The following is a 26308-nucleotide window of genomic DNA, read 5'->3' as shown; positions in this document are numbered from 1 at the left end:
GTCTTATTTGGCGCTAAAAAATATGGGCGTCGCTTTTGTCTCCACATTATTTCAGTCTCATTTTTCATTTGCTTCTGGTTGCTAGAAGCTTGATATTTGGCATTCTTTCCCATTCCTGAAACTGTCATTTAAGGAATTTGATCAATTTTGCTTTATATGTTGTTTTTTCTCTTACATATTGCAAGATGTCTCACGTTGCATCTGAGCCAGAAGATACTACAGGAAAATCACTGCCTGCTGGATCTACCAAAGCTAAGTGTATCTGCTGTAAACTTTTGGTAGCTATTCCTCCAGCTGTTGTTTGTAATAATTGTCATGACAAACTTGTTAAAGCAGATAATATTTCCTTTAGTAATGTACCATTGCCTGTTGCAGTTCCCTCAACATCTAAGGTGCAGAATGTTCCTGATAACATAAGAGATTTTGTTTCTGAATCCATAAAGAAGGCTTTGTCTGTTATTTCTCCTTCTAGTAAACGTAAAAAGTCTTTTAAATCTTCTCTCTCTACAGATGAATTTTTAAATGAACACCATCATTCTGATTCTTTGGACTCTTCTGGTTCAGAGGATTCTATCTCAGAGATTGATGCTGATAAATCTTCATATTTATTTAAGATGGAATTTATTCGCTCTTTACTTAAAGAAGTACTAATTGCTTTAGAAATAGAGGATTCTAGTCCTCTTGATACTAATTCTATACGTTTGGATAAGGTTTTTAAAGCTCCTGCGGTTATTCCAGAAGTTTTTCCTGTTCCTAATGCTATTTCTGCAGTTATTTCCAAAGAATGGGATAAATTGGGTAGTTCATTTACTCCTTCTAAACGTTTTAAGCAATTATATCCTGTTCCGCCTGACAGGTTAGAATTTTGGGACAAAATCCCTAAAGTTGATGGGGCTATTTCTACCCTTGCTAAAACGTACTACCATTCCTACGTCAGATGGTACCTCGTTTAAGGATCCTTTAGATAGAAAAATTGAATCTTTTCTAAGAAAAGCTTATCTGTGTTCAGGTAATCTTCTTAGACCTGCTATATCATTGGCTGATGTTGCTGCAGCTTCAACTTTTTGGTTGGAAACTCTAGCGCAACAAGTAACAAATCGTGATTCTCATGATATTATTATTCTTCTCCAGCATGCTAATAATTTTATCTGTGATGCCATTTTTTGATATTATTAGAGTTGATGTTAGGTTTATGTCTCTGGCTATCTTAGCCAGAAGAGCTTTATGGCTTAAGACTTGGAATGCTGATATGGCTTCTAAATCAACTCTACTTTCCATTTCTTTCCAGGGAAACAAATTATTTGGTTCTCAGTTGGATTCTATTATTTCAACTGTTACTGGTGGGAAAGGAACTTTTTTACCACAGGATAAAAAATCTAAAGGTAAAAACAGGGCTAACAATCGTTTTCGTTCCTTTCGTTTCAACAAAGAACAAAAGCCTGATCCTTCGTCCTCAGGAGCAGTTTCAGTTTGGAAACCATCTCCAGTCTGGAATAAATCCAAGCCTGCTAGAAAGGCAAAGCCTGCTTCTAAGTTCACATGAAGGTACGGCCCTCATTCCAGTTCAGCTGGTAGGGGGCAGGTTACGTTTTTTCAAAGAAATTTGGATCAATTCTGTTCACAATCTTTGGATTCAGAACATTGTTTCAGAAGGGTACAGAATTGGTTTCAAGATGAGACCTCCTGCAAAGAGATTTTTTCTTTCCCGTGTCCCAGTAAATCCAGTGAAAGCTCAAGCATTTCTGAATTGTGTTTCAGATCTAGAGTTGGCTGGAGTAATTATGCCAGTTCCAGTTCCGGAACAGGGGATGGGGTTTTATTCAAATCTCTTCATTGTACCAAAGAAGGAGAATTCCTTCAGACCAGTTCTGGATCTAAAATTATTGAATCGTTATGTAAGGATACCAACGTTCAAGATGGTAACTGTAAGGACTATATTGCCTTTTGTTCAGCAAGGGAATTTTATGTCCACAATAGATTTACAGGATGCATATCTGCATATTCCGATTCATCCAGATCATTATCAGTTCCTGAGATTCTCTTTTCTAGACAAGCATTACCAATTTGTGGCTCTACCGTTTGGCCTTGCTACAGCTCCAAGAATTTTCACAAAGATTCTCGGTGCCCTTCTGTCTGTAATCAGAGAACAGGGTATTGTGGTATTTCCTTATTTGGACGATATCTTGGTACTTGCTCAGTCTTTACATTTAGCAGAGTCTCATACGAATCGACTTGTGTTGTTTCTTCAAGATCATGGTTGGAGGATCAATTTACCAAAAAGTTCTTTGATTCCTCAAACAAGGGTAACCTTTCTGGGTTTCCAGATAGATTCAGTGTCCATGACTCTGTCTTTAACAGACAAGAGACGTCTAAAATTGATTACAGCTTGTCGAAACCTTCAGTCTCAATCATTCCCTTCGGTAGCCTTATGCATGGAAATTCTAGGTCTTATGACTGCTGCATCGGACGCGATCCCCTTTGCTCGTTTTCACATGCGACCTCTTCAGCTCTGTATGCTGAACCAATGGTGCAGGGATTACACGAAGATATATCAATTAATATCTTTAAAACCGATTGTTCGACACTCTCTAACGTGGTGGACAGATCACCATCGTTTAATTCAGGGGGCTTCTTTTGTTCTTCCGACCTGGACTGTAATTTCAACAGATGCAAGTCTCACAGGTTGGGGAGCTGTGTGGGGATCTCTGACGGCACAAGGAGTTTGGGAATCTCAGGAGGTGAGATTACCGATCAATATTTTGGAACTCCGTGCAATTTTCAGAGCTCTTCAGTTTTGGCCTCTTCTGAAGAGAGAATCGTTCATTTGTTTTCAGACAGACAATGTCACAACTGTGGCATACATCAATCATCAAGGAGGGACTCACAGTCCTCTGGCTATGAAAGAAGTATCTCGAATTTTGGTTTGGGCGGAATCCAGCTCCTGTCTAATCTCTGCGGTTCATATCCCAGGTGTAGACAATTGGGAAGCGGATTATCTCAGTCGCCAAACGTTGCATCCGGGCGAATGGTCTCTTCACCCAGAGGTATTTCTTCAGATTGTTCAAATGTGGGGGCTCCCAGAGATAGATCTGATGGCCTCTCATCTAAACAAGAAACTTCCCAGGTATCTGTCCAGATCCCGGGATCCTCAGGCGGAGGCAGTGGATGCATTATCACTTCCTTGGAAGTATCATCCTGCCTATATCTTTCCGCCTCTAGTTCTTCTTCCAAGAGTAATCTCCAAGATTCTGAGGGAATGCTCGTTTGTTCTGCTAATAGCTCCGGCATGGCCTCACAGGTTTTGGTATGCGGATCTTGTCCGGATGGCATCTTGCCAACCATGGACTCTTCCGTTAAGACCAGACCTTCCGTCGCAAGGTCCTTTTTTCCATCCGGATCTGAAATCCTTAAATTTAAAGGTATGGAGATTGAACGCTTGATTCTTGGTCAAAGAGGTTTCTCTGACTCCGTGATTAATACTATGTTACAGGCTCGTAAATCTGTATCTCGAGAGATATATTATAGAGTCTGGAAGACTTATATTTCTTGGTGTCTTTCTCATCATTTTTCTTGGCATTCTTTTAGAATACCGAGAATTTTACAGTTTCTTCAGGATGGTTTAGATAAGGGTTTGTCCGCAAGTTCTTTGAAAGGACAAATCTCCGCTCTTTCTGTTCTTTTTCACAGAAAGATTGCTATACTTCCTGATATTCATTGTTTTGTACAAGCTTTGGTTCGTATAAAACCTGTCATTAAGTCAATTTCTCCTCCTTGGAGTTTGAATTTGGTTCTGGGAGCTCTTCAAGCTCCTCCGTTTGAACCTATGCATTCATTGGACATTAAATTACTTTCTTGGAAAGTTTTGTTCCTTTTGGCCATCTCTTCTGCTAGAAGAGTTTCTGAATTATCTGCTCTTTCTTGTGAGTCTCCTTTTCTGATTTTTCATCAGGATAAGGCGGTGTTGCGAACTTCTTTTGAATTTTTACCTAAGGTTGTGAATTCCAACAACATTAGTAGAGAAATTGTGGTTCCTTCATTATGTCCTAATCCTAAGAATTCTAAGGAGAAATCGTTGCATTCTTTGGATGTTGTTAGAGCTTTGAAATATTATGTTGAAGCTACGAAATCTTTCCGTAAGACTTCTAGTCTATTTGTTATCTTTTCCGGTTCTAGGAAAGGCCAGAAAGCTTCTGCCATTTCTTTGGCATCTTGGTTGAAATCTTTAATTCATCTTGCCTATGTTGAGTCGGGTAAAATTCCGCCTCAGAGAATTACAGCTCATTCTACTAGGTCAGTATCTACTTCCTGGGCGTTTAGGAATGAAGCTTCGGTTGACCAGATCTGCAAAGCAGCAACTTGGTCCTCTTTGCATACTTTTACTAAATTCTACCATTTTGATGTATTTTCTTCTTCTGAAGCAGTTTTTGGTAGAAAAGTTCTTCAGGCAGCGATTTCAGTTTGAATCTTCTGCTTATGTTTTTCGTTAAACTTTATTTTGGGTGTGGATTATTTTCAGCAGGAATTGGCTGTCTTTATTTTATCCCTCCCTCTCTAGTGACTCTTGTGTGGAAAGATCCACATCTTGGGTAGTCATTATCCCATACGTCACTAGCTCATGGACTCTTGTTAATTACATGAAAGAAAACATAATTTATGTAAGAACTTACCTGATAAATTCATTTCTTTCATATTAACAAGAGTCCATGAGGCCCACCCTTTTTTGTGGTGGTTATGATTTTTTTGTATAAAGCACAATTATTCCAATTCCTTATTTTATATGCTTCGCACTTTTTTTCTTATCACCCCACTTCTTGGCTATTCGTTAAACTGATTTGTGGGTGTGGTGAGGGGTGTATTTATAGGCATTTTAAGGTTTGGGAAACTTTGCCCCTCCTGGTAGGAATGTATATCCCATACGTCACTAGCTCATGGACTCTTGTTAATATGAAAGAAATGAATTTATCAGGTAAGTTCTTACATAAATTATGTTTTTTCATAATTCAGATAGAGCATGCAATTTTAAACAATGTTCCAATTTACTTCCATTAACAAAACATGCACAGTCTTTTTATATTTACACTTTTTGAGTCACCAGCTCATTCTGAAAAAGTGCAAATATTCACCGAATATACCTAAATTTATTTGTGTTTGACTGTTGAAATACAATTACAGCAAAAAGGTTTTAAGTAATGCAGAAGGTTTTCACACTTGGCTAAAGGGACATGAAACCCAAATTTTAGGTAGGGCTTACAATTTAAAAAAATATTTTTTATTTACTTCTGTTATAAATGTTGCTTCATTCTCGTGATATCCTTTATTGAAAGAGTAGCAATGCACCACTGACAGCTAGCATCGAACATTGGTAAACCAATGACACAAGACGGGTATGTGCAGCCACCAATCGACAGCTAGTTTCCCAGCTCCTGATCCTTCCTAGCTCAGGATACCAAGAGAACAAGTAAATTGGACATTTGTTTAAGATTTACATGCTCTGTTTGAATCATGAAAGAAAAAGTTTGTGTTTAATCTTCCTTTAACACCTTCAGGACCAGGAATTTTAGGGAAGAACTTGCCCAAAGTACTGGAATATTATTATTTTTTTTAGCATTTTTGCTTTCACTCCATTTAAACAGAAATAGAGATTTGTTTTTATTTTTAATTTTTTAAATTTATTTACCTATCAAAACTATATTTACATTTTTTTGTAGACCATCCAAGGTATTGACCTAGGCCCATTTTGGTATACTTCATTCCTGTCACAGTTTCGCCATCAAATGCGATCACACACACACACACACACACACACACACACACACACTTAACTTTTTCACAAACTTGTGAAACTTGGGTTGCTTATTGAAGTTATTTATAAACCACTTCTGCAGTCATAACGCAAATTGTTGTAAAAACTTCTATGAGATCACCTTTTGTTAAGAAATAGCAGACATGCATGACTGCCATTTCTTTATGGTAATTAGAAGGCTACAAATTGCAGCTGTGCACCACACTAATATTCCTTCAAGGCTTTGAAGGGGTTAATCAGGTAGCTTGTAAGGTTCATTTCTTTTGTAAAAGGATGGTCCACAGTCCTCCATAACATATGGGATATATTTCCTGCCACTCGGAGGAGGTCCCATATCAAAGCATAAAATCCTTCCCACCTCCCATCTCTCTTAGTATTGTTCTTGGCTTCATAGGAGGTGGTTGAGAATGTGTGTTTCAAACTACTTGCTTATGGATTTAAATTTTGGAGCTCAGACCAATGAGAGACCTTTGGAATTATCATTCACAAAGAAGACGGAAGAAAAACTTTGCAGCAGATGAATGATACAGGGAGACATGAATACCCTGTTATATGCACAGTATTTCCTTATGGGACTTGAGCCATATAAATAATATAAAAAGAAAAAACATAAAATATTCTCCTTTAACCCTTTCCTGCCGGGGTTAAAGTGTCTACATCGGAACAACTGTTCCGATGTAAACAATTTGAAATCTCGCGATCGTGCAAGTGATCACGAGATTTTAATGATGGGATCGCGTCAGGGAGCGTCCCTATGATGCTAGGCACACCCTCCAGACCGCGATCCTATCAGGGAAGCGCCAGTGGCTTCAGGAAAGCCATCTGGTTAGGACGTTGCATTCTGTCTATCGGCGTTAAAACCCAGAAATATTCGGACGGAATAAAACGCCGTAACGTTAAAATGTTAACAAAATAAAACTGTTATATTCATTGCAAAATTATTCTCTGCTATGAATATACATTGTCATGTAACATTTTGTATTCATTGTAAGTGTAACCCATTAACCCAAAATGACGCGCATATATATATGCAATTCGGTACTTTGCCTATCGTACTGCAGAACGTATATATATATATATATATATATATATCTGAGCTGCAGGAAGCCCCAGCAGTCTCAGCTGTTAAGTTAGTCGAGAGGTGGAGTTCTTGAGCTCATGGCATCTGGCTGCATATAGAACCGGCGAACGATCAGTGCTCCCTTTCCATATGAAGGCAGACACCTGATCGTTACAGATGGTGACACTGTGTATTTCAGTCTGTAAAGATCAGCTGGTGCTGACGGGACGTGTGGGAGGGAATCTGGGACGTCCAGCAGCAGAGGGGAGAGGGAGTGGGTTGGCCCTACACTGCATAAAATAAAATGAAGGGAGAGGGACGGATGGGGAACTATACTACAGAAAACAATGGGAGTTGAAATTTTTTGTTTTTCCTGACTTTTAGATCAACTGCAATGCATTATGTAGCTTTTGATGCATATACCTGTGATGTACAATAAAAAAAAGAGGATTTTTGTTTATAATGTAAACTTTGTTCACATTCTGAGTGACCTCACATACATACTCACTTTAATATCTTTTTGTTGAACATGCTCCTGGATATCTTTTCTCTCTTGTTGCCATCCAGGATTTCTAACTACTCCTTATCAGCTACTTTAAAAGGACACTCAGGTTAAATTAAATTTTCATGATTCCGATACAGCATGTAATTTTTTTTAATTTGTATATTTTATTAGGCATCAGTGGTTACATTACAGCAATGACAAATCAGAAAAGAGAAAACAAAATTACAAAATAAGATCAACTCTTCAAGACAAAGCCAATTCTTAAATATACAATGGAATTCAAGTTTTTACCCTCAGTAAATAATTCAACTTTGCCTAGCCACCTGATTCCTCACTTTTTTTTTTTTTTTCTTCCCCCTTCATTTATTATATGAACTAAGGAGGGGTTTCCTTCTATCAAAACAAGCAGATTTATCATTACCTAACAGAATTTAAGTCATAATACCCTTCAGGAAAAAGAGGAAAGACCAGTAAAACTAAACAAGCAAACATTGTATAACAGACAAGACAAAACTAAGCAAAAACAAAACTAAACAAAAAAAAGAGAAAAAAAAAAAATTTCTTTCTTTTTTCTTTCTTTTTTCTTTCCCCCTTTCCTTTTAAATAAATAACTTGGCTGCAGGGGGTTACCAGATACCTAGAAGGACCAAATCTGTATTTCGGAATGGGTAGATCATGTGTTCAACCTCGTTAGGGGGTAGAGCTTTAATGAAGTCTGACCATTTGGAAAAGAAACTCCTCACTTCCTGATCGTTAGGTTAGTATCCAATTGTTCCATTATACACTGTTTCTTCACGCAGTTTTTTACCTCTAGGATACTCGGAGTTGCTCTCGATTTCCATTTCTTTAGAATTAAATATCTGATGGACAAAATTGTTAGGGTAACTATTTTAAGTTTATCCTGGGGGAGGGCAAAATCCTCCAGCGGAAAGACTATATTTAAGGGAGATAATATCAGTGTGGAGATGCCCACCGAGTTAGTAAGCCAATATTGAATTTTTGACCAGCAGTTCCTGATCTTTGGGCAATACCAGAACATATGGATAAGGTTGGCCGAAGGGTATGAGCATTTTGGGCACTTGTTAAAGCTAATGCTTCGACATTTACTTCCCTTCTCTGGGGAGAAATACATCATGTGCAGTAATTTTACATGCGTCTCCCTCCAGGTAGCGGAGAGAGTAACACGAGAAATTGCTTGGATTGATAATGAAACTACTGGGGTCATCCCTAAGTCTTCGACTAATAATGCTGTCCATTTAAACTGCAGTTTTTCCACCATTTCTGGGCCTTTAAGAGATATCGGTTTTTGATATATGTATGAAATTGAAGTGAGTCCATTTTTAGCTATTAAAAGCCAATTTTCAAGTATGCCCAAAGACCTGTCCCAACCGAAATCACTTGTTAATTTAAGAGCAAAATGTCGTGCTTGAAGGTAAGCGAAGAAGTTTCTATTATGAAGGTGAAAATCATCTTTAAGGTAGTCAAAGGACCTGATGCATCTATTTTGAAAATCCAATAGTTGGGAAATATTCGCGAGGCCCAGGGAATCCCATTTGGAAAAAAGAGCTGATTGCATCCCAGCTTGGAATTGTGGGTTGTTTAACAATGGTAAATAACGTGAGGTTCTAAATTGAATCTGTAGCATAGTGCATATCTTTTTGCACATCTGGATTGGGATATAGATGGACTTTATTTTTTTTAAGTCAGAAGAGATTAACTTGTTGTTACAATGTAGGAGGGCCACTAAAGATTACGGATGGGCGATGTTACTTTCAAGATCGAAATTTGTTACATAATTGGTATTATTTAACCGTTCTACTGCCACCCTAGCCTGGAAGACTAGATTGTATAAACGAATAACTGGGAGAGAAAGTCCCCCAAACTCTATAGGGAGCATTAGTTTATTGAGAGAGATCCTAGGTTTCCTACTCTGCCAGATAAAGAAGCGGAGTGCCGAGTTGAAAGATACGAAATCTTTTGTTTTCAAAATAAGTGGGGTGTTCTGAAGGACATACAAAATTTTGGGGAGGAGGGTCATTTTATAGAGTGCAATGCGCCCTGACAGAGGCAGAGGGAGTCTCTGCCAGTTCCTATGAGCTTCTCTAGCTCTGTTAAGTACCGGTAGAACGTTTAAATCATACCAGGCGTTGGGGTTAGGGGAAAACCATATACCTAAATACTTAAATGCACCTTGAACTATAGAAAATGGGATGTTTGTACAGGAGTCTCTGGTATGTTTAAGCCAACAATGCTCTGATTTTAAAGTATTTATTTTGTAGCCAGAAAAAGAGCCAAATTGGTCTGATGTCAAGGAGCTTTGGGATGTTTCTAGCTGTGTTTGACAAGTATATCAGGACATCATCTGCATATAATGCAATTTGTAGCTCCTTTCCCTTAATTTTAATCCCTTCTATTTGATGTCGGATTTGTATAGCAAGAGGTTCAATAGCCACGTTGAAGAGGAGGGGAGAAAGAGGACACCCCTGCCTAGTCCCCCTTCCTAGCCTTATATCACCATTAACTAATATTCTGGTAGATGCATTATTATATAAGTTATTAAATAAACGAAGGAAGTAACCTCCCAGGCCGAATTGCTGCAAAGTAAAAGACAAATGGTCATAGTGTACCGAATCAAACGCCTTCTCAGCGTCGATAGATATAATCGCCATGTCAGGGGTGTCCTCCTCTCCCATCCCCCTCGAGTCCAGCATCTTGAAGTATTCGATTGTCGTGAATACTTCTCTTATTTTAGCAGATGAGTTTCGTTTTAAAAGAAAACCAGCTTGATCTTTATGGATAATAGTGGTGAGCAGGGGCTGAAGTCTATTTGCTAAAATAGAGATGAGCAGTTTGTAATCAGTGTTAAGGAGTGCAATTGGTCTGTATGATTCTTTTCTATCTGGGTCTTTCCCCTGTTTTAAAATAAGGGTTGTATAAGATGTGACGAATTTCTTGGTTGGAGTATTGCCAGAGATGTAAATGTCATTGAAAAGTGAGGTTAAGTGCCCTGTTATCTCAGGTGCCAGTATTTTATAAAACTCGTTCGGGAGTGCGTCGGGTCCCGGGGCTTTGTTAGAGGATAGTCTTTGGATTATTGTGGAGATTTCTAGTTCAGTAAAAGGAGATTGCAATGTTTCCAGCAACTCCAAGGTCAAGGATGGAAAGACTATTTTATTCCAAAAGTTTTCTCTCTGTATGTTAGAGACTTTAGGAGTATATAAGGACTGATAGTATTCTGCGAATACACTACATATTTCTTTAGGAGAATTAAGATTTTTACCACCATTTATGATAGATTTTATTATAGGGGAGCCTCTTTCAGCTTTAACCAGGTTTGCCAAAAGCTTCCCTGTTTTATTACCAAAATGGTATAATTTGGCCTGTAGCTTAAGGTCTCTCTGAGTGCTTTTATAAAGCAAGAGAGAGTCTCTTTCTTCCAGTGCTGAGTTATACCTATACCAATTTTCGTTTTATGTAAAATATAGCGATTATATGCATTTGTAACAGCCCTCAGAACTTCACTTTCCCTCTTTTTAATTTTCTTAGACCTGGAAATGGTATAAGCTAATACTTCCCCTCGGAGAACCGCCTTCGCGGTCTCCCAGAACAACGCAGGTTGAGAGGTATGTTGTTGATTAAATAGTGTATAATCACGAAACCTAGAGATAAGCCAGGTTTTAAAGGGACAGTCTACACCAGAAGTTTTATTGTTTTAAAAGATAGATAATCCCTTTATTACCCATTTTCCAGTTTTGCATAACCAACACAGTTATAATAATATACTTTTAACCTCTGTGATTATCTTGTATCTAAGCCTCTGCAAACTGCCCCTTTTTTCAGTTCTTTTTACAGACTTGCAGTCTAGCCAATCGGTGCCTGCTCCCAGATAACTTCTCGTGCACAAGCACAGTGTTATCTATATGAAATACGTGAACTAACACCCTCTAGTGGTGAAAAACTGTTAAAATGCAATCTGAAAGAGGTGGGCTTCAAGGTCTAAGAAATTAGCATATGAACCTCCTAGGTTAAGCTTTCAACTAAGAATACCAAGAGAACAAAGCAAAATTGGTGATAAAAGTAAATTGGAAAATTGTTTAAAATTACATGCTCTATCTGAATCATGAAAGTTTATTTTGGCCTAGACTGTCCCTTTAAATTTTAAGTCGGTTGCTAAATACCGTGGAAAGGAGAAGCCAAAGTTTCTATTTCCCGAGGGACCTAGATGAAATTAAAGGGTGATCTGAGCATGGTCTGAAATAGTGATAGGTAAAATCTCGGCAACTAATTTCGTTCTACATAGTCTCTCATCTGTCAAAAAGAGATTGTTTCTTGAAAGCGTTTTATGAGCTTTTGATTGACATGTAAAATCCCTGCGATCAGGATTTTGGATCCTCCAAATGTCACAAAGTTTCAGGATACGGAACAATTTATTAAATCATTTAGATTATAAGTTATCTCTCTTAGTTTTAAGTGGAAGGGGGTTCTGCCTGAGCCTATCCAGGGGATGTTGGGGGGCCATATTGAAGTCGCCACCGAGAATCAGGTATCCTTCTGCAAATGTAAGGAGCTTATTTTGCAGTGTTTCCCAAAAGGGAAGATTAAAAACATTGGGAGCATATACATTACAAAATGTATATAGTGTTTCTCCAACATAGGTGTGTCCGGTCCACGGCGTCATCCTTACTTGTGGGATATTCTCCTCCCCAACAGGAAATGGCAAAGAGCCCAGCAAAGCTGGTCACATGATCCCTCCTAGGCTCCGCCTACCCCAGTCATTCTCTTTGCCGTTGTACAGGCAACATCTCCACGGAGATGGCTTAGAGTTTTTTAGTGTTTAACTGTAGTTTTTCATTATTCAATCAAGAGTTTGTTATTTTCAAATAGTGCTGGTACGTACTATTTACTCAGAAACAGAAAAGAGATGAAGAATTCTGTTTGTATGAGGAAAATGATTTTAGCAACCGTAACTAAAATCCATGGCTGTTCCACACAGGACTGTTGAGAGCATTAACTTCAGTTGGGGGAACAGTTTGCAGTCCTTGCTGCTTGAGGTATGACACATTCTAACAAGACGATGTAATGCTGGAAGCTGTCATTTTCCCTATGGGATCCGGTAAGCCATGTTTATTACGATTGTAAATAAGGGCTTCACAAGGGCTTATTTAGACTGTAGACATTTTTTGGGCTAAATCGATTGATATTAACACTTATTTAGCCTTGAGGAATCATTTATTCTGGGTATTTTGATATAATAATATCGGCAGGCACTGTTTTAGACACCTTATTCTTTAGGGGCTTTCCCAAAGCATAGGCAGAGTCTCATTTTCGCGCCGGTGTTGCGCACTTATTTTTGAGAGGCATGGCATGCAGTCGCATGTGAGAGGAGCTCTGATACTTATAAAAGACTTCTGAAGGCATCATTTGGTATCGTATTCCCCTTGGGTTTGGTTGGGTCTCAGCAAAGCAGATACCAGGGACTGTAAAGGGGTTAAAGCTTAAAACGGCTCCGGTTCCGTTATTTTAAGGGTTAAAGCTTCCAAATTTGGTGTGCAATATTTTCAAGGCTTTAAGACACTGTGGTGAAAGTTTGGTGAATTTTGAACAATTCCTTCATGTTTTTTCGCAATTGCAGTAATAAAGTGTGTTCAGTTTAAAATTTAAAGTGACAGTAACGGTTTTATTTCAAAACGTTTTTTGTACTTTCTTATCAAGTTTATGCCTGTTTAACATGTCTGAACTACCAGATAGACTGTGTTCTGAATGTGGGGAAGCCAGAATTCCTATTCATTTAAATAAATGTGATTTATGTGATAATGACAATGATGCCCAAGATGATTCCTCAAGTGAGGGGAGTAAGCATGGTACTGCATCATTCCCTCCTTCGTCTACACGAGTCTTGCCCACTCAGGAGGCCCCTAGTACATCTAGCGCGCCAATACTCCTTACTATGCAACAATTAACGGCTGTAATGGATAATTCTGTCAAAAACATTTTAGCCAAAATGAACCCTTGTCAGCGTAAGCGTGGCTGCTCTGTTTTAGTTACTGAAGAGCATGACGACGCTGATATTAATATCTCTGAAGGGCCCCTAACCCAATCTGAGGGGGCCAGGGAGGTTTTGTCTGAGGGAGAAATTACTGATTTAGGGAATATTTCTCAGCAGGCTGAATCTGATGTGATTACTTTTAAATTTAAATTGGAACATCTCCGCATTTTGCTTAAGGAGGTATTATCCACTCTGGATGATTGTGAAAATTTGGTCATCCCAGAGAAACTATGTAAAATGGACAAGTTCCTAGAGGTGCCGGGGCTCCCAGAAGCTTTTCCTATACCCAAGCGGGTGGCGGACATTGTTAATAAAGAATGGGAAAGGCCCGGTATTCCTTTCGTCCCTCCCCCCATATTTAAAAAATTGTTTCCTATGGTCGACCCCAGAAAGGACTTATGGCAGTCAGTCCCCAAGGTCGAGGGAGCGGTTTCTACTTTAAACAAACGCACCACTATTCCCATAGAGGATAGTTGTGCTTTCAAAGATCCTATGGATAAAAAATTAGAAGGTTTGCTTAAAAAGATGTTTGTTCAGCAGGGTTACCTTCTACAACCCATTTCATGCATTGTCCCTGTCACTACAGCCGCATATTTCTGGTTTGATGAACTGATTAAGGTGCTCGATAGTGACTCGCCTCCTTATGAGGAGATTATGGACAGAGTCAATGCTCTCAAATTGGCTAATTCTTTCACTCTAGACGCCTCTTTGCAATTGGCTAAGTTAGCGGCTAAGAACTCTGGGTTTGCTATTGTGGCGCGCAGAGCGCTTTGGTTGAAATCTTGGTCGGCTGATGCGTCTTCCAAGAACAAGCTACTAAACATTCCTTTCAAGGGGAAAACGCTGTTTGGTCCTGACTTGAAAGAGATTATCTCTGATATCACTGGGGGTAAGGGCCATGCCCTTCCTCAGGATCGGCCTTTCAAGGCAAAAAATAGACCTAATTTTCGTCCCTTTCGTAAAAACGGACCAGCCCAAGGTGCTACGTCCTCTAAGCAAGAAGGTAATACTTCTCAGGCCAAGCCAGCTTGGAGACCAATGCAAGGCTGGAACAAGGGAAAGCAGGCAAAGAAACCTGCCACTGCTACCAAGACAGCATGAAATATCGGCCCCCGATCCGGGACCGGATCTGGTGGGGGGCAGACTCTCTCTCTTCGCTCAGGCTTGGGCAAGAGATGTTCTGGATCCTTGGGCGCTAGAAATAGTCTCCCAGGGTTATCTTCTGGAATTCAAGGGACTTCCCCCAAGGGGAAGGTTCCACAGGTCTCAGTTGTCTTCAGACCACATAAAAAGACAGGCGTTCTTACTTTGCGTAGAAGACCTGTTAAAAATGGGAGTGATTCATCCTGTTCCATTGAGAGAACAAGGGATGGGGTTCTACTCCAATCTGTTCATAGTTCCCAAAAAAGAGGGAACATTCAGACCAATCCTAGATCTCAAGATCTTAAACAAATTTCTCAAAGTCCCATCTTTCAAGATGGAAACCATTCGAACTATCCTTCCTTCCATCCAGGAAGGTCAATTCATGACCACGGTGGATTTAAAGGATGCGTATCTACATATTCCTATCCACAAGGAACATCATCGGTTCCTAAGGTTTGCATTCCTGGACAAACATTACCAGTTCGTGGCGCTTCCTTTCGGATTAGCCACTGCTCCAAGGATTTTCACAAAGGTACTAGGGTCCCTTCTAGCTGTGCTAAGACCAAGGGGCATTGCTGTAGTACCTTACCTGGACGACATTCTGATTCAAGCGTCGTCCCTCCCTCGAGCAAAGGCTCACACGGACATCGTCCTGGCCTTTCTCAGATCGCACGGCTGGAAAGTGAACGTGGAAAAGAGTTCTCTATCCCCGTCAACAAGGGTTCCCTTCTTGGGAACAATTATAGACTCCTCAGAAATGAGGATTTTTCTAACAGAGGCCAGAAAGACAAAGCTCCTGGACTCTTGTCGAATACTTCATTCCGTTCCCCTTCCTTCCGTAGCTCAGTGCATGGAAGTGATCGGGTTGATGGTAGCGGCAATGGACATAGTTCCTTTTGCGCGCATTCATCTAAGACCATTACAACTGTGCATGCTCAGTCAGTGGAATGGGGACTATACAGACTTGTCTCCAAAGATACAAGTAAATCAGAGGACCAGAGACTCACTCCGTTGGTGGCTGTCCCTGGACAACCTGTCACGAGGGATGACATTCCACAGACCAGAGTGGGTCATTGTCACGACCGACGCCAGTCTGATGGGCTGGGGCGCGGTCTGGGGATCCCTGAAAGCTCAGGGTCTTTGGTCTCGGGAAGAATCTCTTCTACCGATAAATATTCTGGAACTGAGAGCGATATTCAATGCTCTCAAGGCTTGGCCTCAGCTAGCGAGGACCAAGTTCATACGGTTTCAATCAGACAACATGACGACTGTTGCGTACATCAACCATCAGGGGGGAACAAGGAGTTCCCTAGCGATGGAAGAAGTGACCAAGATCATTCTATGGGCGGAGTCTCACTCCTGCCACCTGTCTGCTATCCACATCCCGGGAGTGGAAAATTGGGAAGCGGATTTTCTGAGTCGTCAGACATTGCATCCGGGGGAGTGGGAACTCCATCCGGAAATCTTTGCCCAAGTCACTCAACTTTGGGGCATTCCAGACATGGATCTGATGGCCTCTCGTCAGAACTTCAAAGTTCCTTGCTACGGGTCCAGATCCAGGGATCCCAAGGCGGCTCTAGTGGATGCACTAGTAGCACCTTGGACCTTCAAACTAGCTTATGTGTTCCCGCCGTTTCCTCTCATCCCCAGGCTGGTAGCCAGGATCAATCAGGAGAGGGCGTCGGTGATCTTGATAGCTCCTGCGTGGCCACGCAGGACTTGGTATGCAGATCTGGTGAATATGTCATCGGCTCCACCTTGGAAGCTACCTTTGAGACGAGACCTTCTTGTTCAGGGTCCGTTCGAACATCCGAATCTGGTTTCACTCCAGCTGACTGCTTGGAGATTGAACGCTTGACTTTATCGAAGCGAGGTTTCTCAGATTCTGTTATCGATACTCTTGTTCAGGCCAGAAAGCCTGTAACTAGAAAGATTTACCACAAAATTTGGAAAAAATATATCTGTTGGTGTGAATCTAAAGGATTCCCTTGGGACAAGGTTAAGATTCCTAGGATTCTATCCTTCCTTCAAGAAGGATTGGAAAAAGGATTATCGGCAAGTTCCCTGAAGGGACAGATTTCTGCCTTGTCGGTGTTACTTCACAAAAAACTGGCAGCTGTGCCAGATGTTCAAGCCTTTGTTCAGGCTCTGGTTAGAATCAAGCCTGTTTACAAACCTTTGACTCCTCCTTGGAGTCTCAATTTAGTTCTTTCAGTTCTTCAGGGGGTTCCGTTTGAACCCTTACATTCCGTTAATATTAAGTTATTATCTTGGAAAGTTTTGTTTTTAGTTGCAATTTCTTCTGCTAGAAGAGTTTCAGAATTATCTGCTCTGCAGTGTTCTCCTCCTTATCTGGTGTTCCATGCAGATAAGGTGGTTTTACGTACTAAACCTGGTTTTCTTCCAAAAGTTGTTTCTAACAAAAACATTAACCAGGAGATTATCGTACCTTCTCTGTGTCCGAAACCAGTTTCAAAGAAGGAACGCTTGTTGCACAATTTGGATGTTGTTCGCGCTCTAAAATTCTATTTAGATGCTACAAAGGATTTTAGACAAACATCTTCCCTGTTTGTTGTTTATTCAGGTAAAAGGAGAGGTCAAAAAGCAACTTCTACCTCTCTCTCTTTTTGGATTAAAAGCATCATCAGATTGGCTTACGAGACTGCCGGACGGCAGCCTCCCGAAAGAATCACGGCTCATTCCACTAGGGCTGTGGCTTCCACATGGGCCTTCAAGAACGAGGCTTCTGTTGATCAGATATGTAGGGCAGCGACTTGGTCTTCACTGCACACTTTTACCAAATTTTACAAGTTTGATACTTTTGCTTCTTCTGAGGCTATTTTTGGGAGAAAGGTTTTGCAAGCCGTGGTGCCTTCCATTTAGGTGACCTGATTTGCTCCCTCCCTTCATCCGTGTCCTAAAGCTTTGGTATTGGTTCCCACAAGTAAGGATGACGCCGTGGACCGGACACACCTATGTTGGAGAAAACAGAATTTATGTTTACCTGATAAATTTCTTTCTCCAACGGTGTGTCCGGTCCACGGCCCGCCCTGGTTTTTTAATCAGGTCTGATAATTTATTTTCTTTAACTACAGTCACCACGGTACCATATGGTTTCTCCTATGCTATTATTCCTCCTTAACGTCGGTCGAATGACTGGGGTAGGCGGAGCCTAGGAGGGATCATGTGACCAGCTTTGCTGGGCTCTTTGCCATTTCCTGTTGGGGAGGAGAATATCCCACAAGTAAGGATGACGCCGTGGACCGGACACACCGTTGGAGAAAGAAATTTATCAGGTAAACATAAATTCTGTTTTTTGAGATCTTAATTTTTACCATTACGTATCTTCCCTCCTGGTCAGTGGCAACTTGAATAACTTCGTAGAGGAGTTTCTTTCCCAAGAGGATTGCCACCCTGCTTTTTCTTTTTGCAGTGACAGAAAAAAGACTTCCTTGACCCAGGAGGATTTAAGTTTTAAGTCTTCCTCGGGTTTTAGATGAGTTTCTTGTAGGAAAGCTACGTCTGTGTTATTCTTTTTTTAATTGAAGTATTGCATTCCGTTTGAGGGGAGGTCAAACCTCCAATATTCCAGGAGGTAATTTTAAGATTGCCCCCTACAGCCATTTTTTATTTTTACAAAAGAACAAAAAAAAAAAAAAAAATCCCATCCTCAGCCCATGATTTACCATTTTACACATTTAGGTCAATTTAAATGGTTATATCTTTTTAATTAAGTCCTTTTAATTTTTATTCTGGGGGAAGGTTTCAACATAAAATTTAGCTGCATCTTGTGCGGTTTCAAAGAAATGTACCTGACCATCAATAAAAAGTTTCAACCTAGCCGGATACAGCAAAGTTGCCTGAACACCCTTCTTTATAAAATTTGTACAATGTGGGGCTAAATCCCTCCTTTTAGTGGCTGTACCTGTAGAGTAATCAAATTTTTTTTGCCTCATTTAAAAGGATAGGTTGCTGCTTACGGAAGGCCTGGAGTAGCAAGACCTTGTCTTGAAAATTTAAAAATTTTACGATAATAGGTCTAGGCCGGGTGTTCTATGTGTATCAGGTGGGCCTACTCTGTGGGCTCTTTCTATGATAATGGGAAATTGTGGTTGCGGTAACTGCAGTAACTGAGGCAATGTAACAGTTATAAGTTTATCTAAGTCTTCAAATTGCCTTTCCTCAGGAACCCCTATAATCCTAAGGTTGTTCCTCCTTGATCTATCCTCTAGGTCAGTGCTTTCCAAACTGTGTGTCGGGACACACTAGTGTGTCAGCAGCAGTTTGTAGGTGTGTCCTTGCTTCAGCACACATTTTTTTAAATTTAATTTTTTTTTACATGGTTGACATGTCATTGATACCTAGTGGGTCACAGATCATCTTAACCTATTGGCACAGCTCAGTGGGAAGTGAAACTATTCCCATTGGTTGCACATTGGCTCCTGACTGCACATGTAGTCTCCTTAATTGGCTTGTGACTGCATGTGTAGTCAGTGAGTAGGACAGCAGTGTGTTTGCAGCACGGGCAGTAGTCAATCGGACTCACCGAGCTCTGAGGGCGGCAGCTTAAACGCTGAGCTGAAGTCAGAGGGTTTTTTTTTGCAGCTAGCTCCCAGTAGTGCATTGCTGCTCCTGCTCTTGATATATGTATAGGAAGGGGAAGCTTAAAAATGCTTGATGATGAAATGCGAGTGTCTTTATCTAATATTCCACCAAATATTCAGAAACTGTTAATCCCATCAACCTCATACATCCCATTAAAATATTAAGTAGCTATTGGTGTTATTAAACTTTTTTTAAATCTTGCACATATATACTGTTACTTGTAAATACATTTCATTATTATATCATTTATGTATGTGTCCGTATCTCTTAAAACAAATTAGTTTAACCTCCTGTTTGCCAGTACAACTGAATTACTGTGTCGCAAAATGATGTAGGTCTAAAAAGTGTGTCGCCAACATAAAAAGTTTGGAAAGCTCTGCTCTAGGTCATCGATTTTATTTTGTATTCTCAGAAGAGTGTTGTTTGTGGATTCAACATTAACTTTGTAATTAACAGTCAGATCCTCCAGATCCGAGATTCTCTGCTCAGCTTCAGATATTCTGCAGCCAAACTGTTTTACCTCGTTAGAAAGGGAGGCAATGTCTTGTTTGATCTCCTTTTTTAGTAAGTCAAATTTAGGAGATAGTGCTTCTGATACTTTGGAAACTAATGAATTAATGTCTAGCTGCTCTGCGGAAGCTGAAAGAGGTGAAGTAGCTAGATGAGGTTTCAAGAACAGATTTGTTCCTTTTATCCTTCTGTCTGCTTGTCATGGCCAAAGGAGAAGTTTTAGCATGCTCGTGTAGAAATTTGTCCATAAATAATAGCGTGAATTATAGATTCCTATAAAGGAAAATCGAGATAGTGAGGTGGGAGGTGGAAAAACAGAGTGATCTGTGAATAAATTATTAAAAGTGAGTGGGAAAAAAAACCCGATGGGATTCCTATGAAGGAGAGTCCAGATAGTGAGGTGGGGGGTGAAGAAGCAGAGTGATCTGTGAATAAATTAAGAGTGAGTGAGAAAAAACCCAATGAGGGATATTATATTTAAGAGAAAGAGAATACTCTCCTAAGGAATTTAGGGGGATAATATCCCCTTCTATACCATGAAAATGTGAGAGTGAGGAGTTAAAAAAAAAAAAAAGGAAAAGGTTTTTAAAAGATTCTCCTTTATGCCTTGAGAGCCAGAGAGTACTTAATTCGAGAAGCCTAATTATAGAATAAGAAGGGACTTGGATAGTTCGTTATAATCAAGAGTCAGGGGTATCTGTATCCTATAAGCCGAAAGATTCCTTTACACAGAGAAATTTATTATCAGAACCTAAGTTTTAACGGCAGAGAGACACTAAAGTCAGGAAAGCAATCAATTTTATGTAGAGGCTGACAGATATTATTTGTATGTTATTATAGTAAGCTCCTAGAAATAGAAATATCCAAGGAGGGAGAAGGAAAAGCCCAGATTGTATCTGTTGACGTAACTATGCTTAGTTATCTCCCCCCCCCCCCCTTCGCCCGCTACCCCCAAGAGAATGTGCAAATTAGCCCAGAAAGAAAAAACAGACTGGTAGATGCAGGTACCTACTAGAGGAGAGAGTTATAATTTCCAGGAATACAAAAGTTTTATATTACTAAGAACAATTTCTTGAAAGGAGAAATTATAGCTGCAACAATGCAGTGTATTTGCTCTTTAGAGTATACAGAGATATGACCTCCTCTGAGTATGATACTCTACAATAACTCTGCAAATACTGTTTATAACATTCAAGGCATTAGCTCAAGTTAGCCCAGACAATTAGAAGAACATTTTAATTAGAGAGGTCAATATTCGTGGCTGTGGACTAAGAAGTACTTAGTATCAAGCTGTAAGATTAACTTCTAGTGACCATTTTGGAACAACAAAAAAGTAACTCTTTTGCCCCTTGGTGTATTCTTTCCATTTAATATTCTTGTGCCTTCGTTACTCTCTTTCCCTTTATATCCTTTTTGGTTTTCCCCCTTTGCCTTCTCCCAAGTGGTGTTATAAATCAATTACAGTTCCAAGCAAACCAGCGTGTATGACCCCTGATAAGCTCTTGTGACTATAAGTTAAAATAATGCCAGTTCTCAAAAGGGGAATTCACCAAGAAGCAGATAATACACAAATAACGCCTCCTGAAAGATATTCAGAGTAACTTTGCTGTAGATGGTCACTCTCCCCCCGTGAACAACTAGTGACAGCCAAAGTCCTGTGTGACTCACCTCTCACCGGCCATCGTTCACCCACCACTGAAAGATACAAGCAGAGTCTCCTGAGGCCAGGGACCCCAAAAAAACAGCCGGCACCTTCGTAGAATCTCCTCCACGGACTGGGCTCAAGACGCTCGCAGCACCCAACACAAGCAGAGTCTCCTAAAGCCAGGGACCCCGGCAAAACAGAAGGCACCTCGTAGAATCTCCTCCTCGGGCTGGGCTCAGGACGCTGCTCACAGCCCCACCTCCTCTCTCGCAGCACCGGTGGGAGAGGAGGGAGGAGCGTTTGATCCGGAAACAGCCAAGGACCGGGAGACAAGCCGAATCAGGTCGGGTCCCTCCGTGATCACACCAGCACAGGACCAGCGCTCACCCCCTCTCACCCAGCACCGGTGGGAGAGGGGGGAGCCAGGTGCAGGAGGGCAAAAGCCGGTTCAGAAGCAAAGTCAGAGGGGCCACCGGCAACTCACTCAGATAAGAAAACAGAGGAGCCACCGGCAACTCACTCAGATAAGAAAACAGAGGAGCCGTACAGGGCTAGTTTTAGCGAGGGCTGTGGCGGTGAGGTCAATTCAGGCTGCACACGGAGGGATTTAAAGCATGGAGATACACAGCTCAGTATAGTTTGGGGGAGAGTGGGAGCGAGGCTGTATAACAGCCCGTGTAGCGTTCTTGCTTTCTTTACCCCGGTTCTCCCGGGGAGGTGCGGGGGGAGCAGAGGATCAGTAAAAAAACTTGAGACAGATGAAGTTATATTCACTACCACTTCCAAAGTGAATATTATGGAGACTGAGCCAGGATGTAGGTTAAATCCTACCAAATTTGTTACTGCAGCAGTGCGATATAATGGCACTGTTAGGTTCCAGGAGCGATATACCAAGCTATACAGAGAGCAACCCCAGATCTGGGGGTAAGGCGCGAACAAAACTACCGCCAGTAGCTATTGGGACTGGAGTAGAGAGCACAGCAGCATCTACTTGCTCCTCCTCCACCGGAACCACCACAGGGAATGTCACAGCATGTAATTTTAAACAACTTTCCAAATTTACTTCCATTAAAAAAAATGTGCACAGTCTTTTATATTTACAATTCTTGAATCACCAGATCCTACTGAGCATGTGCAAAAATTCAGACTATACGTATATGCATTTGTGATTGGCTGATTGCTATCACATGGTACAAGGGGAGTGGAAATATACATAACTTTGAAATTTGTTATAAAAAAATTCTACTATTCATTTGAAGTTCAGACTAAGTGCTATTGCATTGTCTTGTTATCTTGCATTTGTTGATTATGCAAATCTAATGTGTTGACTGGTCCTTTAAGTTTGAGAAATGCAGAAAATTCAAATAAACTGTTTTCCAGTTTTACTAGACACTTCACTATGAAACCTAGTAACTACATAGCATTTCATGCTTAAAGGGACATTAAACACCTGATAAAAATTGCTGAAACCTACTTTTTCTTATTAAACAAAATAAAGTAATCACTGCTGCCTATTTTATCTGTTCCTCTCAGCCCAAACTTTTGAAGGAGATTGTTTTAAAATACAGTGTTGGGGCAGTGCTTGATTTCCTATGTAAGCTGCCATATTGTAGCGTGCGTTACAGGGCTCAGTAGTCACATGATACACACACCATATTATCTATGCATACACAGTACTTAGAGGAAGGATCTCCCCCCCCCCCACACACACAGGTTTTTTTCTCTCCTCAAACTCTGTCCGTAAAGTTTTATGCTCAGTAAGCACTTACCAGAGCCGGTTCCTGTGTTGTTATTGTAAAACTACTGACTGCTCTGGGAGGGAGGGGGAGGAGGAAGCTCCCACGGACTGCATGCTGCATATTATTAGTTCAAAAGACTTCTTCTTTTCATGACCTCTCCTCCTGAATGTTTGAGGAGATAAAAAAAAACCTGTGTGTGTGGGGGGAGTTAAAAACATAAACACAGTAGTTATAAGTATTTTATTTAAATTTCTGCATAACATGTTTTATATACATTAACAGGGAAATGAAATATATTTATACCCTCACTGAGAAATAGCTTTTCAGACACTGCAGCTCACACGCTGCAGGGAGAGAGAGATGCGATTCCTTTCTCTAAGTACTGTGTATGCATAGATAATATGGTGTGTGTATCATGTGACTACTGAGCCCTGTAACACACGCTACAATATGGCAGCTTACATAGGAAATCAAGCACTGCCTCAACACTGTATTTTAAAACAATCTCCTTCAAAAGTTTGGGCTAAGAGGAACAGATAAAATAGGCAGCAGTGATTACTTTATTTTGTTTAATAAGAAAAAGTAGGTTTTTGGGATTATTAGAAGTCAGGTGTTAAGGGTCCCTTTAAGGTGTATCACTCGGCATTAAAGAGCCATACTAGTTGAAAAATTACATATTGTAATCCTTTATGGCCCTTCTACCATCTGTTTAACCCCTTTAGCGCAGTGTTGATAGTTGTAAAATTACATGCGCTAACAGATTAGAGCATGTAATGTAATGTTTTTGACTATTATGACCCAAATATTTAATGCTTAGTTTATAAATTCTGTTGTTTTTTCCTCTTATTTTTAACTTTTATGGCTGTTTTGTTCCAAAAATTGTATTAACTTTTTTCTTTCCAAAGGCGGTTTTCAAAGTAGTGTTGTGGACTGCAATTTTCCCCACATAGTGTGGACACAGGGGATGAGGAGACTAGCTATACTTGTTGGGAGAGCTTTGGAATTTAATGAGCCCATTCTTCTCGTGGGTGATACAGGGTAAGGTTTTATTTTATTTTTAAATATTTTTTTTGTCTTTTAATATTTGTTATATTAAATTATATAAGAATTCTTTAATATATGTATGTGTGTATGTATATAGATATATAGATATCGGTGTAGAAGAAGGGCACTCTCAGGATTTGTTAACAAGCAAAAATTTTTTTTTTAATTAGTTGAATCACTAATACATGGTCGACGTTTCGGCCCTCAGTTGGGCCTTCATCAGAACAAGTATAATCTGAAAAACAGACATAGAAAAAGATACTAAAAACATAGATCAAATGAAACAAAAAAAAAAGTGAGACAAACAACCTATATAACCATCACCAATGAAAATAAAAACTGACTGAACAGTCAGAGAAGGGAAACATGAATAATCCAACAAAGGATACCCAAAGAACGAAACAGAGCAAAAATACAAACAAGGAGGCGCTATACTGAAATCACTTAAGTGGCAAAGAAAAACAGAAATACTATGATCCCAACCGCACAGATAGAATATACATATATGCACACTTGGGCATTTGGGCAGGATGCAAAGGAGATAATATAAACTAGATAAATACAAACTATGCAGACACAAAACATGCAGGAAACCTGATCAAATATCGAAAAAAAGGACAAAAAGTAATACAACTATCTAAACCAGCAAGCAGGACATAGGAGCTAATGTTAGTAAGGCAACAACAACGGATGAGCAGAGAGCATGTTCTATATGTACCCCACCAGATAGAACTAAAGAAGGCAGAACGCCAAAGGCACCCAAGGTGTCAGAATTTTACAAAATGCCATAGCTAGTAAATGCAAGAGTCACTCTATGCTGTCAAATCAATTTAGCAGGATGGGGAACTAATGGGAACAGGGTCTCATATAGCAAAACACCATAAGCGCAAACAAGAGTGCGTGAAGAGATATCACAAGTAGTAACAGGCGGTCTGTCTGTTACTACTTGTGATATCTCTTCACGCACTCTTGTTTGCGCTTATGGTGTTTTGCTATATGAGACCCTGTTCCCATTAGTTCCCCATCCTGCTAAATTGATTATTTTTTATTATTTATAAGGATTGCACCCAGGTCGTGGCTGCTCCACCTGGTTGGAGTGCTGGGCTACAGGCTATTTGACTTTTGAGATATATATATATATATATATATATATATTATTAGTGATACAAGTCTTATTAATGACACGAGTCCACGGATCATCTTAATTACTATTGGGAATACCACTCCTGCAGGAAGCTTTTAAATATCACCTCCCTTCCCTCCCAACCCAGTCATTCTCTTTGCCTACGTTAAGTGCAAGGAGGTGGTAAATTAGGTGCTAGAAAAAGATCTTCAATCAAGAGTTTATTATTTTTAAAAATAATAAAAAAAGTAGTACAGGATTGTGCTGCTTTGTTCTGGGTTGTAGCCGTAGTCCATATCAGTCTCTTCAGTAGAGCAGTGGTGGCTTTAGAGCAATGGGAACTTGTGAGACATAATTCTCACTGCACCTCCCATACATTTATGCTGCCCTAATCCTGATACTCTGAATAGCATTACTCAGACCTTATCTTTTATCCACAGGGCTATGTGAGGGAGAGGACCTCTCAAACCTGGTGAAGCTGCCTGGCAGCTTAATAATGTAAGTGCTGACTTTAATTTTTCTGGGACTAGATGTGAAAAGACTCAGAATAAGGTTGGGCACTTTAATTTCTTAGGAAAAAAGGATGACACTTATTTTTTTCCTATATGTATCATAAAGGGATCATATAGGGCAGCTCTGGCAGGCACTGGGGATTGAGGAGATTAGGCTCTTTGTGATGATACTCTGTCGGTTTTTATTAGAGTTTTTCACTTAAAATGTCTGATAACCTGTTTAGTGAGTGTGAACACGCCCACGATGGACGGGACTTGTGTGGCGGTAGTATTAGGTGCTGCGCACATACTTCTGAACGTAAGGGACAGAATACAGAATGAGAGGAATCTTTCCTTGCCGTTTTTGTTAGTGAAACGGCTTATGTGGTTTTCACATTATCATCAACCTCCACCGGAATTTTGATATTTTGGTTCCGGTTTCCATAACTGAATTATGTTCCGTAATCTGACAAGGGACTTAACAGCTATAGTTGAAGTATAGCTGTGTGATGTGTATTAAAGACAGTATCGTTAGTAAAACGTGTCTTCAGTTAATAAATCTGTTCCGTTTTTGTTTGCACTGAAATAAAGCAG

General features: G+C 40.1%; 1 protein-coding gene across 1 annotated transcript in view; it reads left to right on the top strand.

Annotated features, from left to right (window-relative positions):
* MDN1 (midasin AAA ATPase 1) overlaps positions 1-26308 on the top strand; it is a 1255339-nt gene that overhangs the window by 307361 nt on the left and 921670 nt on the right. The window contains 1 exon segment of the mRNA XM_053710546.1: positions 23962-24094. Within this exon segment, the coding sequence (XP_053566521.1) occupies positions 23962-24094 (133 nt within the window).

Source organism: Bombina bombina, chromosome 4, assembly GCF_027579735.1.
Source record: "Bombina bombina isolate aBomBom1 chromosome 4, aBomBom1.pri, whole genome shotgun sequence".
In the NCBI taxonomy this organism is placed as follows: Eukaryota; Metazoa; Chordata; class Amphibia; order Anura; family Bombinatoridae; genus Bombina; species Bombina bombina.
This window is presented reverse-complemented; position numbering and strand designations above follow the sequence as displayed.